The sequence below is a fragment of the Lucilia sericata genome, unplaced genomic scaffold (genome assembly GCF_015586225.1).
Source record: "Lucilia sericata isolate MDLA Ls3-8-SP2 unplaced genomic scaffold, ASM1558622v1 Contig001644F_arrow, whole genome shotgun sequence".
Taxonomy (NCBI): domain Eukaryota; kingdom Metazoa; phylum Arthropoda; class Insecta; order Diptera; family Calliphoridae; genus Lucilia; species Lucilia sericata.
The window spans coordinates 90329-103615 of record NW_023995558.1 but is presented as its reverse complement, the minus strand read 5'-3'; the positions used below and the strand labels follow the sequence as shown (position 1 = coordinate 103615).

Below are 13287 nucleotides of genomic sequence, written 5' to 3'. Positions count from 1 at the left end.
AATATGAATTTAGTACTTTTTGATATTCGGACCTTTAAGGGTGAAAATTGTACCTATTTTGGTACTTTTTTTCTAAAACATTGTTTTTGATTTATTATATATTACATTATAACGGGCTCCCAATACGATGTTGCAACTTTTTGGAACAGAATTTTTATTTCGTTAATGGTACCAAAGAGGGTTAAAACAGGAAATTTGATTTTATTCAAACACAATGATCCAATTTTATAAAATTTTTAGATCTAGAAACACTATATATGCTAATGGGGTGTTATTTGGAACACCGGTACCAAGTGATATTTTTTTGTACTTTTTCATTTTCCAACTGGTACTTTTTGAGTTTTTTATGATATTGAAATCGAAACCACAGGGTATACAGAGGCGTCACGAGCAAAAAACTATTTCCCTCTCTTTTGCACAAAACGAATTCAATATTTTTTTTTAGCTGTATTTTATATACCTCTTCTCACCAAACAATTTCAAAATCAAACAAAAGCTGATTTTAGAATTTTTTAAATGTCAAAAGTGACACCTCTGTATACTTTGTGATCGAAACATGAAATTAATAATAGAAAAACTTTTTGGTACTTTTTCGTTCTACATAGGTACTTTTTGAGTTTTCTTTAAAATTAAACCTAGAAACATGAAATTAAGCATATTGAGCCCGGAGTAAATGAGAATATAAAAAGGGACTCTTTGGTACTTTTTCGTCCTTCGATTGGTACTTTTTGAGTTTTCTAAAATTTAACCTAGAAACATGAAATTAAATTTATAGAACCCAGAGTAAATGAGAACCTATAAAAGGGGACTTTTCGATACTTTTTCGTTTTCCAAAAGGTACTTTTTGAAATTTCTATAATATTGAACCTAAAAATATGAAATTAAGCACGTAGAGCTCGGAGTAAGTGATAACATATAAAAGATTACTTTTTGGTACTTTTTCGCTCTTCAAAAGGTACTTTTTGATATTGCAGATATATATACATTTACAATAATGATAATTATTTTATTCCATTACGATGAGGGTAGCGAAGCACACTGGGTATGGCTAGTATACATATTATTAAACATTTCAGTTGCAAATAGTTTCGGAATTATTTTTAACTCCGTCTGTGGTCAGGTTAAAAATAACACATAGATTCATTTGAATCTACAATCTTTAAAAGAACAGTAGCGGTTTTCGTCTCAACGTTTCCACATAACATAAAATGTATTTCTTATAAACACTTAATAAATGCATTAATAATCTGTCAAACCTTAAGATTGACAAGTTTAAAACATATTGGAACAACTAGACTTAAAAAGGGACCTTGTGAGGATTTCTATGAATATGCCTGCAGTAATTATGGTAAGGAAAACCCAGATAACAATTATAATGAAATACTGCAACATTTGGATTATAAAACTAATAAAAGCTATTGAAATATATGAATAGAGCTTTAAAAATTCGAAAATTATATCACACTGAACATCCTGAACTGGAAACATATTATGATAAAATGTTGACATACTATGAGGCCTGTATGGGTGAGGAAGTCTATGAAATGGGCAAATATTTAGAGGTAATCAAAGAATATTTATTGAATACAAACTTTGATTTTTGGCCATTATTGGGTCATATGCAGTCGTATGGTTTAAATAATGTCATAGTGCAACACACTATAACAAGGAATGTGGATAACACGCTTAATATAATATTGTCACCGGTATCGTTTGACAAGGAAGAGAGTTATTTACCCGATAGCCAGTCGCTTATGAATATTTTATATAATTTGGACTTAGACTTTATGGAGAAAAAAATCAAAGATTTATATGCAACAGAATTGCAATGGCAACAGCTGGTGAAAAGTATTAGAAAAAACGATTTTAAACAATTAACTGTAAAAAATATAACTCTACTTTATACGCATCTAAATTTGCAGTCATATTTAGAAAACTTATTGGAAGCAGAGCTACATAGTGTCAACATGATTACCATAAATAATGCTGAATTTTTTTTAATTTAAATCTAAAGTCGTGGACGTCCAAGGAGTTGAAAAGTTTGCAACTTTATTTATTAATAAAATTCTTATATTACTTACAGCTAGATGGAGTAAAAGACTTTGAACCGCTGGAATGTCTTAAAGATTTAAGAAATAAATTCGATTTGGCCATAAACTATTTATACTATCATGACTTTTATAAATTGAGAGCAAAGAAATTCAAACTTGTTCTTAACTCTATGCTTCTCAATATAAGAGACATTATGGAAACCTATTTCAAGGAGAATCATTTGCATTTGTCTCCCGAACATATAAATGTGTTAAACAATAAAATTCAAACAATTAAACTAAATATTGGAAATTTACCCAACGGTTTTGATTTTAAAACAATACAGACCTATTATCAGGATATACCTCAACTAGATCGTAAAAATTATAATAAAAATCATTTACTCTTATTGAAACATCGCTTTCGTAAATCGTTGCTATATGAAAGAAATCAAACACATGATATCACAGTCGATTATACCTATCCCTCGCCCTTTTATTTGCTCACCAAGAATATGATAGTCTTGCCGTTTGCCACCTTTCAATTGCCGCTATTTCACTATAAGCAAACACCTCTACAACAATTGTCCCTCTTTGGCTTTGTCTTGGCCCATGAACTAACACATGCTGTTGATAATATCGGCATACAATACGATCATCAAGGCTATTCTTTAACCCAAACTTCAGCTATACTAAACCATCCGAATTTCTCAGAATCTCTAATATGTTTGCAAAAACAAAAGCCTACTTATATACATGAACGTATTGCCGATATATTTGGTGTGCGTGTGGTTTATCGCGCCTATTTGCAGTACTATGCTCAGCGTCAAAAGATGATTGGCGAAAAGAATTCTTCATGAATTTGGCACAATTCTTTTGTAATAAAAGCTACTTAAAATTCATTGAACATGATCCGGATCCAGTGCGTTTGCAACAAATTGTTAAGAATTTTTTACCATTCGCCGAGACCTATGGCTGTTCGGTAGATAGCGCTATGCATCCAAAAAATAAATGCCGTCTTTATTGAGATATAAAAATAAAACATAAGTTATTATAAAAGAATTATGTAACTATAAGTAGTGTAAATTGTAAAGTCTATATGCAGTAAATAAATATTTTTAAAATAAAAAGAATTTATATAAATTCACAACTTCTTAAGAGCAGTAATAAGAAGACTACAGCAAAACTTTTGCTACATCTATAATCCCGACTGTGGTGGTTATATTCCAGACTATAAACAATCTATAGTCCAGGCTATAAAGAATCTATAGTCAAAACTGTACTATTGTACTCATGACAATAGAGAATATACAGTCCAGGCTATAGAGAATATATGGTCCAAACTATACGGAATCATAGTCCGGACTATAGACAATCTGTAGTCCATAATATAGAGAATATATAGTTCAGATCATAGAAAATCTATAGTCCAGACTATAAAGAATCTATAGCCCAGACTATAGAGAATCTATAGTCCAGATTATAGAGAATCTATAGTCCAGACTATAAAGAATCTATGGTCCAGACTATAGAGAATCTATAGTCCAGACTATAAAGAATCTATAGTACAGACTATAAAGAATCTTTAGTCCAGACTATAGAGAATCTATAGTTCAGACTATAGAGAATCTATCGTCCAGACTATAGAGAATCTATAGGCCAGACTATAGAGAGTCTATAGTCCAGACTATAGAGAATCTATAGTCCAGACTATAGAGAATCTATAGTCCAGACTACAGAGAATCTATAGTCCAGACTATAGAGAATCTATAGTCCAGACTATAGAGAATCTATAGTCTAGACTATAGAAAATCTGAAGTACAGGCTATAAAGAATTTATAGTCCAGACTATAGAGAATCTATAGGCCAGACTATAGAGAATCTATAGGCCAGACTATAGAGAATCTATAGGCCAGACTATAGAGAATCTATAGTCCAGACTATAGAGAATCTGAAGTACAGGCTATAAAGAATTTATAGTCCAGACTATTGAGAATCTATAGTCCAGACTATAGAGAATCTATAGGCCAGATTATAGAGAATCTATAGTCCAGACTATAGAGAATCTCCATATCATAGAGAATAGATTGTCTGTAGTCCAGAATATAGATTGTCTATGGTCCAGACTATAAATTGTCTGTGGTTCTGGCTATAGATTGCAATAGTCCAGACTATAGAGAATCTGTAGTCCAGACTATGGAGAATCTATGGTAAAGACTATAGGGAATCTATAGTCCAGACTATAGAGAATCTATAGTCCAGACTATAGTGTATCTATAGTCCAGAGTATAAAGTATTTATGGTCTTGAGTATGGAGTATTTATAGTCCAGACAATAGAGAATATGTAATGCAGTATATATGCAATTTATATAATCCTGACTTTAAGGTCCCTATAGTCCAGATTTTAGTCCATATTAGATAAATATCCGATAATTCTACATTTTTCTCCTACAGCACAAAGTTATGCAACTTTTCCTAAAGACTAAAAATACATTTGTCTCTACTATTTTATTATACACATTCCGTACTATTATGCAAATTAGGGTCTGAAATTTTACATATTTTCTCTGTGTGTTCTTCGAGTCGATTTTATTTGCTAAAATGTTTAGGTGTAAAACAAAATCTCCCAGTTAAACAAAATGAGAGAGATACTACTAAACAAACTCTCAAACGAACTGATAAAGCGGCTGATTTTATTATTATCATTATTTTATATTTGGATTGATATAAAATAAAATAGAATTTAAATAACAAAAACATCATAAATCTATTCAAAAGTATAAACATGTTAATGAAAAGTAAGAAGAATGAAAAAAAAATTGTAATAAAAATAAAAATTCTGGAAATAAGAAAAAAATCACAAAAATAAAATTTACCAAAAAAACATTTTAAAATGCAAAATAAGTACTTATGAAGAGAAATGGAAATTGTATGAAATTTAGAAGAAGGCCTGTAGGAAAGTGTAATATATATTATAGAGATAGTAAAAGTAGACTTCTATGGATTTAAAATATAGAGCGGACATTAAGTACAAAAAGTACCCTTCTCGAATTTAGTGCTCTTTTATAGTATCTATAGTCTAAAGACTAAACAATATCAATAGACCAGACTGTATCTATAGTTCTGACAATAGTCTGGACTTTAACTTAACTATAGTCCAGACTTTAGAGTACTTGTAGTATAGTCTACAGAAAACTATAGCTCAGATTTCAAAATATATTGTTCCGACTATAGAGTATCTATAGTCAAGACCAAACAATATCTGTAAAGTATCCGTAGTTCAGACTAAAGTTCGGATTTAAAGTAACTATAGCCCAGACTCTAGAGTAGCTATAGTGTAATCTATAGAATATCTATCTATAGACCAGCCTGTAGAGTGTCTATTGTACTGAATATAAAGTATATATTAGAACATATATTCCAGACCATAGAGTATCTGTATTACAGAACATAGAGTATCTATAGTACAATAGAGACTAAATAGACTCTATAGTCCAGAGTATTTATAGTCCAGACTATAGAGCATCTATAGTTCACGCTATAGAGGGTCTATTGTCAGGACTATATATAGACCAGAGATATCTTACAGTATAGACAGTCGAGTATCATTAGTTCCTGCTATTGAGTATCTATAGTCCAGAATTTAAACTATATATAGTCCAGTCTATAGAGTAGCAATAGTTTTTAGAGTTTGTAGTCCAGAATATAGAGTACCTATATTCTAGACTATCGAGCATATATAGTTCAGAGACTAAATAGACTCTATAGTCTAGAGTATATATATTCCAGACTATAGAGCATCTATAGTTCACGCTATAGAGGGTCTATTGTCAGAACCACATATTTATATAGACCACAGAGATCTTACAGTATAGACAGTCGAGTATCTTTAGTTCCTGCTATTGAGTATCTATAGTCCAGAATTTAAACTATATATAGTCCAGTCTATAGAGCATCTATAGTTTTTAGAGTCTGCAGTCCAGCATATAGAGTACTTATATTCTAGACTATCGAGTAATATTGTTCAAACTATAAAGCATTCATTGTTCAGAATATAGGTACTCTAAAGTTAACATTATATAGGTTTTATAGTCTAGACTATGATGTTCCTAAAGTCTCGATTGTATAGTATCTACAGTCCTGACTATAGAGAATCTATAGTACCGACTACACAGTATATATCGTTCAAACTATAAAGCATCCATTGTTCAGACTATAGGTACTCTAAAGTTAACATTATATAGGTTTTATAGTCTGGACTATGACGTTCCTAAAGTCTCGATTGTAGAGTATCTACAGTCCTGACTATAGAAAATCTATAGTACCGACTACACAGTATATATCGGTCAAACTATAAAGCATCCATTGTTCAGACTATAGGTACTCTAAAGTTAACATTATATAGGTTTTATATTCTAGACTATGACGTTCCTAAGTCTTGATTGTAGAGTATCTACAGTCCTGACTATAGAGAATCTATAGTCCGGATTACACAGTATCTATAGTTCCAATTGTAGAGAATCCATAGTAAAGACAATCATGAATCTGTAGTATAGACTATATAGGATCTGTAGTATAGTCTATATAGGATCTGTAGTATAAAACAGAGAAGATCCAGATTATATATAATCGACTGTCTAGACTACGAAGTATCTATAATGTCCATTCCTTTCTTATTTAGCAAAAAAACATAAAAATGTTACAAAACTTAGCCAAACATTTGTATATCTATCTACCTACAGTAGCGTACTTAGAAAATACATTAGCTTTGTTCCAGAACTTTTCTGGTTAAAGAGAATTAATGAATTTTCTCTTCGTACTTATAAAAAGTACGGGAACAGAAAAAACAAAATTTCTCTTTCAATAAATTTGTATTGAAGTTTATTCATATAAATTTCTATTGAAATTAAAATAAAATTGAAAAACTACAATCACATATACTTATTTATGAAAACAAATCAAAAATATCAAACATTTTTTGTTTGCAATGTATTTTTTTAAACAAATAATTTATTTGACAATTTTTTTTTTCTATTTGCCAGGAAAAAATGTTCTGGCTAAAACCTGCAAGTTCTGGCAAAGAGAAAATAATTTTAATTGCTCAAATTTGTTCTCTTTTACAATTTCTGGTAAAAACCTGCGAACTTGACAAGTAAAGGAACAAAGCTATTAACAACAAAAGAGCAGACAAAAAATAAATACAAAACATGGAACAAAAAAAACTGATGAAAACAATTTAAATAGATTTTATAGACTCAGATTTTGATTTAAAAATGAAACAGAGATTAGTTTTAAGCAACAAGTACTTGGATGAGGAAGATTAAATTTGTGCAATATTTGATTTTAAACAAAATAAGTAAATAAAAAAAATATATAAAAAGTTTAAAAATATACAAAAATCACAAAAAAAAATCCCCAAAACACATGCATAACGAAGACAATAACAGATTATATCACAAAAATTTATAACTATACGCAAAAAAAAGAAAAAAGATAATCGTAGTAAAAACTAAAGTTCAACATGTTAAAGTTCAGCATTGTCTTTGGCTTGCTGGCGTCTATAATCTGGCGTACAACACCGACAAATTGTCGCCAGACCCACAATCAAACACAGAACATCAATCAATTGGCTGCCTTAAATATTGAACGTTATATGGATGCAACGGCACGACCTTGTGAGAATTTCTATCAATATGCTTGCGGCAATTGGTATCAGCAGCATATTGATGAAATGGATTATGGTGATGTCTTGTCTTGGGTTTAATGGATTATGAATTGAATCGTAAATTGGAGCATTTATTACGTAAACCATTGGCGGAGCAGTTGACAGACAGTGCTCGTAATAGATCGGAAGAAAATTTAACATTACATAGTATTAGTACCACAGAATCGGCGAATGAGGATGCTTGGGGTGTGGGCCAGTCGTCGAGTGTGTATGATAAAGTTAGAACCTACTATAAGTCTTGTAAGAAAGTCAAACCTTATAATTTGAAAAAATATTTGCAACTGGTACCGCCCGGTAAGCTGGTTCATTGGAGTGTATTGGCTAAGCAGGGTGGACGTAAATGGAATTCGGAAAAATTTGATTGGTTAGAGACGGTGGCCCGTTTGCGTTTGTATGGTTTAAATGGTGTTTTACTCAAGGAGCAGGTTCTACCGCGTTGGGATGAATCCTCTTCGATGAGCATTTATCTCGATAAACCTGATCTGGCTGAAACGCTTGCCATGGGAGAGGGTGTTATTATTGAGTTACTTATGGATATAGGTCAGACTAAACGTGTGGCCAATGAAATAGCTCGTGAGGTTAATCGTTTTGAATTCCAATTGCATAAACTGCAAGAACTGGAGGATGAAGAGGGTCCCAAAGAAATGCAATTAAGTTATCTGCAAGAATATCTGCCACAAATCGATTGGTTGTCTTATCTCAAGGAACTCAAGGGACCCGATACGGATTTATCCACCACGGTCATAATACAAAATATACCCTACATGAGATCCTTAGTTAAACTTTTAAATACCGTAGACTCCTCCACTCTCTGCAATTATATCATGTTGAAATTTCTTATTTATCTTAAAGCCCAAGGACCTAATGAAATCTCGCGCCAGGAATGTATAGCCAGTTTAAGAAGGGCCATGCCTTTAGCTTTAAGCTATATGGTGGGTGAGCATTACTATAAGGATGGCGAGAAGAATGATCAGCAGTTGGACAAATATTCCAGCATCTTAAGCAAACTTTCCATGATATTATTCAAGAAAATCGTTTACAATTGCCAGAAACTATAGTGCAGACGCAATTACAGAAAATCGATTGCATGGAACTGAGAGTAGGATTTGCTCCCAGAAATGCCTCTCCCGAATACTTTGATATGTACTATGAGCGTGGGCTCTAGATCCCATAATTTCTATGCCAATCAATTAAGCCTTCTCAGGTTGAGCGTGGAGCATAGTCATGAAACTTTAGATCCTCTCTTGAATCCCGACCTTTTAATAGACGAAGCTGTGATAGCCGCTGAATGGCTAGGCAGCTCTTCCTCTCCTCTCTATATTAAGCCTCGCAATGTTGTTATTATACCCTATGGTTTCCTACAATGCCCATCTATCATCGCAACTTGCGTGATATCTTTAAATATTCGGTGTTGGGCTTCTCTTTGGCCCATGAAATGTTGCATGGTTTCGATTCGTCGGGTATTGACTATGACAGCAGCGGTAAATTATGGGTCCCAGTGAAGAAATCTCCGCCAATCAACGTTTCATACAAGGTCTACGCTGCATGCAAAATGAATTGGCCACCGGCTCTCGCAGTCTTAATGAGAAATTGGCTGATTACGAGGGAATACGTTTGGCCTATAATGCCTACTTTAACCTTAACTCTTCGAATGATATACATCAACATTTCCCCAAAGCTTTGCGCTCCCGTTTCCTTTTGCAGTTTACTCCTCAGCAGCTTTTTTTCCTGAATTTTGCTCAATTTTTCTGCGGTAAAGTACATCCGAAATTGACACATTCTGCTTATTTGGATCATGCCTTGGATGAGTTGAGAGTTTTGCAGACATTGGCTAATTTTGAAGAATTCGGTAGGGTGTTCAATTGTGAGAAAAAAGATAAAATGCAGTCAAGACATCGTTGTCGATTGTGGTAAGATTTTGTGAATGTACTATTGATGATAAAGAAGTGATGTATAAAATACGAGTAATAAATTAAAAATTTGGAATAATAATAAACAAAAATTGTGTTTATTTTGGAGGAAAATTTTAATTTATTCAGTTCTAGTTAAGTTCTAGTTCAGTTCTAGTTCAGTTCTAGTTCAGTTCTAGTTCAGTTCTAGTTCAGTTCTAGTTCAGTTCTAGTTCAGTTCTAGTTCAGTTCTAGTCAGTTCTAGTTCAGTTCTAGTTCAGTTCTAGTTCAGTTCTAGTTCAGTTCTAGTTCAGTTCTAGTTCAGTTCTAGTTCAGTTCTAGTTCAGTTCTAGTTCAGTTCTAGTTCAGTTCTAGTTCAGTTCTAGTTCAGTTCTAGTTCAGTTCTAGTTCAGTTCTAGTTCAGTTCTAGTTCAGTTCTAGTTCAGTTCTAGTTCAGTTCTAGTTCAGTTCTAGTTCAGTTCTAGTTCAGTTCTAGTTCAGTTCTAGTTCAGTTCTAGTTCAGTTCTAGTTCAGTTCTAGTTCAGTTCTAGTTCAGTTCTAGTTCAGTTCTAGTTCAGTTCTAGTTCAGTTCTAGTTCAGTTCTAGTTCAGTTCTAGTTCAGTTCTAGTTCAGTTCTAGTTCAGTTCTAGTTCAGTTCTAGTTCAGTTCTAGTTCAGTTCTAGTTCAGTTCTAGTTCAGTTCTAGTTCAGTTCTAGTTCAGTTCTAGTTCAGTTCTAGTTCAGTTCTAGTTCAGTTCTAGTTCAGTTCTAGTTCAGTTCTAGTTCAGTTTTAGTTCAGTTCTAGTTCAGTTCTAGTTCAGTTCTAGTTCAGTTCTAGTTCAGTTCTAGTTCAGTTCTAGTTCAGTTCTAGTTCAGTTCTAGTTCAGTTCTAGTTCAGTTCTAGTTCAGTTCTAGTTCAGTTCTAGTTCAGTTCTAGTTCAGTTCTAGTTCAGTTCTAGTTCAGTTCTAGTTCAGTTCTAGTTCAGTTCTAGTTCAGTTCTAGTTCAGTTCTAGTTCAGTTCTAGTTCAGTTCTAGTTCAGTTCTAGTTCTAGTTCTAGTTCAGTTCTAGTTCAGTTCTAGTTCAGTTCTAGTTCAGTTCTAGTTCAGTTCTAGTTCTAGTTCAGTTCTAGTTCAGTTCTAGTTCAGTTCTAGTTCAGTTCTAGTTCAGTTCTAGTTCAGCTCTAGTTCAGTTCTAGTTCAGTTTTAGTTCAGTTTTAGTTCAGTTCTAGTTCAGTTCTAGTTCAGTTCTAGTTCAGTTCTAGTTCAGTTCTAGTTCAGTTCTAGTTCAGTTCTAGTTCAGTTCTAGTTCAGTTCTAGTTCAGTTCTAGTTCAGTACCAGTTCAGTTCTAGTTCAGTTCTAGTTCAGTTCTAGTTCAGTTCTATTTCTAGTTCAGTTCTAGTTCAGTTCTAGTTCAATTCTAGTTCAGTTCTAGTTCAGTTCTAGTTTAGTTCTAGTTTAGTTCTAGTTCAGTTTTAATTCAGTTAAGAGTTAAGTTTCTATAATTAGTCAATAATTGAAATAAAGCTAAGATTGATTGATTATTTGTTTACAAAATAATACATTTAAATAATATACTCCTAGTTTTACATTTGTTTAATTAGTTGAAACATCTGAAGACATTCTTATCAATATTGACCCAATTTTCGCACAATTTGATTTAATTCTAGCGTTTTATATCAAACAAATTTATTATGAACATTTTTCACAACGCAAATATTGTTTAGAACGAGAGATTATATTAATGTAATAATCGTAATCTAGGGGGAATACTGAAAAAAATTAAACATAATTATTTTGAAAAAATTGTTTATATGGCTTAAACCCCAACAATTTCTCTCAGTGTTACATTGTGTCTATTGTCCAGTATTTCGTAGCAAGTTAAAAAGAGCGCATAAAATGAATATGACTGGATTTATATTCCAAATCTGTTTTCTCTTCTTTCACCAGAATTGAATTAAAATTTCTTTTATTCTTTATATTTATAGACCAAGGCCAAGGTTATCATACATATACACTGACTGACAGACTATTGCGTCTTTTGTAAACTTTTGTTTGAATGGCTTCTGCCATCGCTGCAATCGTCATATTTTACATTATTTTCTTTGCTCAAACGAACAAAAACTGTATCTGAACAATAGAACTGACAACGAAAAAAAGTAAATATTTTGCATAATTTTTATAAATTCAAGTGGATTTTATAATGATATTGCGTCAAGTAAATAATACGCAACTCAATATGATTGTATGCTCATTAGGACTCGCGGCAGTAGCGATGTATATTAAGTTATTATATGGACAGCAAGGGGTTTTTATAAGAATAATAAAACCATATAAGAGATTTAAAATAAAAGTAAAGAGTAAACAATTTAATAAAAAGCTATAATTATAATAATGACGATGCTGCTGACATTGTTAGGTGAATGGCATTAGAGTAGGTCGATATGAAAGGAATTCAATTGTAAAAAGCATTTGAAACTGCAGCCGTAATTGGTCAATAAGTTGGAATTAGCTTTTTGTAAAAATTGAATTTGACTTCTTGTTCAGTTGTAGTTCAGTTATAGTTTGTTCTAGTTTTGTTCTAGTTCTGTTCTAGTTCTGTTCTAGTTCTGTTCTAGTTCTGTTCTAGTTCTGTTTAGTTCTAGTTCTGTTCTAGTTCTGTTCTAGTTCTGTTCTAGTTCTGTTCTAGTTCTGTTCTAGTTCTGTTCTAGTTGTTCTGTTCTAGTTCTGTTTAGTTCTGTTCTAGTTCTGTTCTAGTTCTGTTCTAGTTCTGTTCTAGTTCTGTTCTAGTTCTGTTCTAGTTCTGTTCTAGTTCTGTTCTAGTTCTGTTCTAGTTCTGTTCTAGTTCTGTTCTAGTTCTGTTCTAGTTCTGTTCTAGTTCTGTTCTAGTTCTGTTCTAGTTCTGTTCTAGTTCTGTTCTAGTTCTGTTCTAGTTCTGTTCTAGTTCTGTTCTAGTTCTGTTCTAGTTCTGTTCTAGTTGTTTAGTTCTGTTCTAGTTCTGTTCTAGTTCTGTTCTAGTTCTGTTCTAGTTCTGTTCTAGTTCTGTTCTAGTTCTGTTCTAGTTCTGTTCTAGTTCTGTTCTAGTTCTGTTCTAGTTCTGTTCTAGTGTTCTGTTCTGTTCTAGTTGTTCTAGTTCTGTCTAGTGTGTTCTAGTTCTGTTCTAGTTCGTTCTGTTCTGTTCTGTTCTGTTCTAGTTCTGTTCTAGTTCTGTTATGTTCTAGTTCTTTCTGTTCTAGTTCTGTTCTGTTCTAGTTCTGTTCTGTTCTAGTTCTGTTCTAGTTCTGTTCTAGTTCTGTTCTAGTTCTGTTCTAGTTCTGTTCTAGTTCTGTTCTAGTTCTGTTCTAGTTCTGTTCTAGTTCTGTTCTAGTTCTGTTCTAGTTCTGTTCTAGTTGTTCTAGTTCTGTTCTAGTTCTGTTCTAGTTCTGTTCTAGTTCTGTTCTAGTTCTGTTCTAGTTCTGTTCTAGTTCTGTTCTAGTTCTGTTCTAGTTCTGTTCTAGTTCTGTTCTAGTTCTGTTCTAGTTCTGTTCTAGTTCTGTTCTAGTTCTGTTCTAGTTCTGTTCTAGTTCTTTCTATTCTGTTCTAGTTCTGTTCTAGTTCTGTTCTAGTTCTGTTCTAGTTCTGTTCTAGTTCTGTTCTAGTTCTGT

The 13287-nt window shown here is 32.6% G+C and overlaps 1 protein-coding gene and 1 pseudogene across 1 annotated transcript; both read left to right on the top strand.

Annotated features, from left to right (window-relative positions):
- The first annotated feature begins 1222 nt into the window (after nt 1–1222).
- LOC119612293 (endothelin-converting enzyme homolog) lies at nt 1223–2890 on the top strand. The gene is made up of 2 exons (XM_037968051.1): nt 1223–1348; nt 2084–2890. Exons 1-2 carry the CDS (start codon nt 1325–1327, stop codon nt 2888–2890), a joined length of 831 nt encoding a protein of 276 aa, XP_037823979.1. The 5' UTR covers nt 1223–1324.
- Nucleotides 2891–7371: 4481 nt separating this feature from the next.
- On the top strand, nt 7372–9752 carry LOC119612294 (annotated as a pseudogene).
- Nucleotides 9753–13287: the final 3535 nt, after the last annotated feature.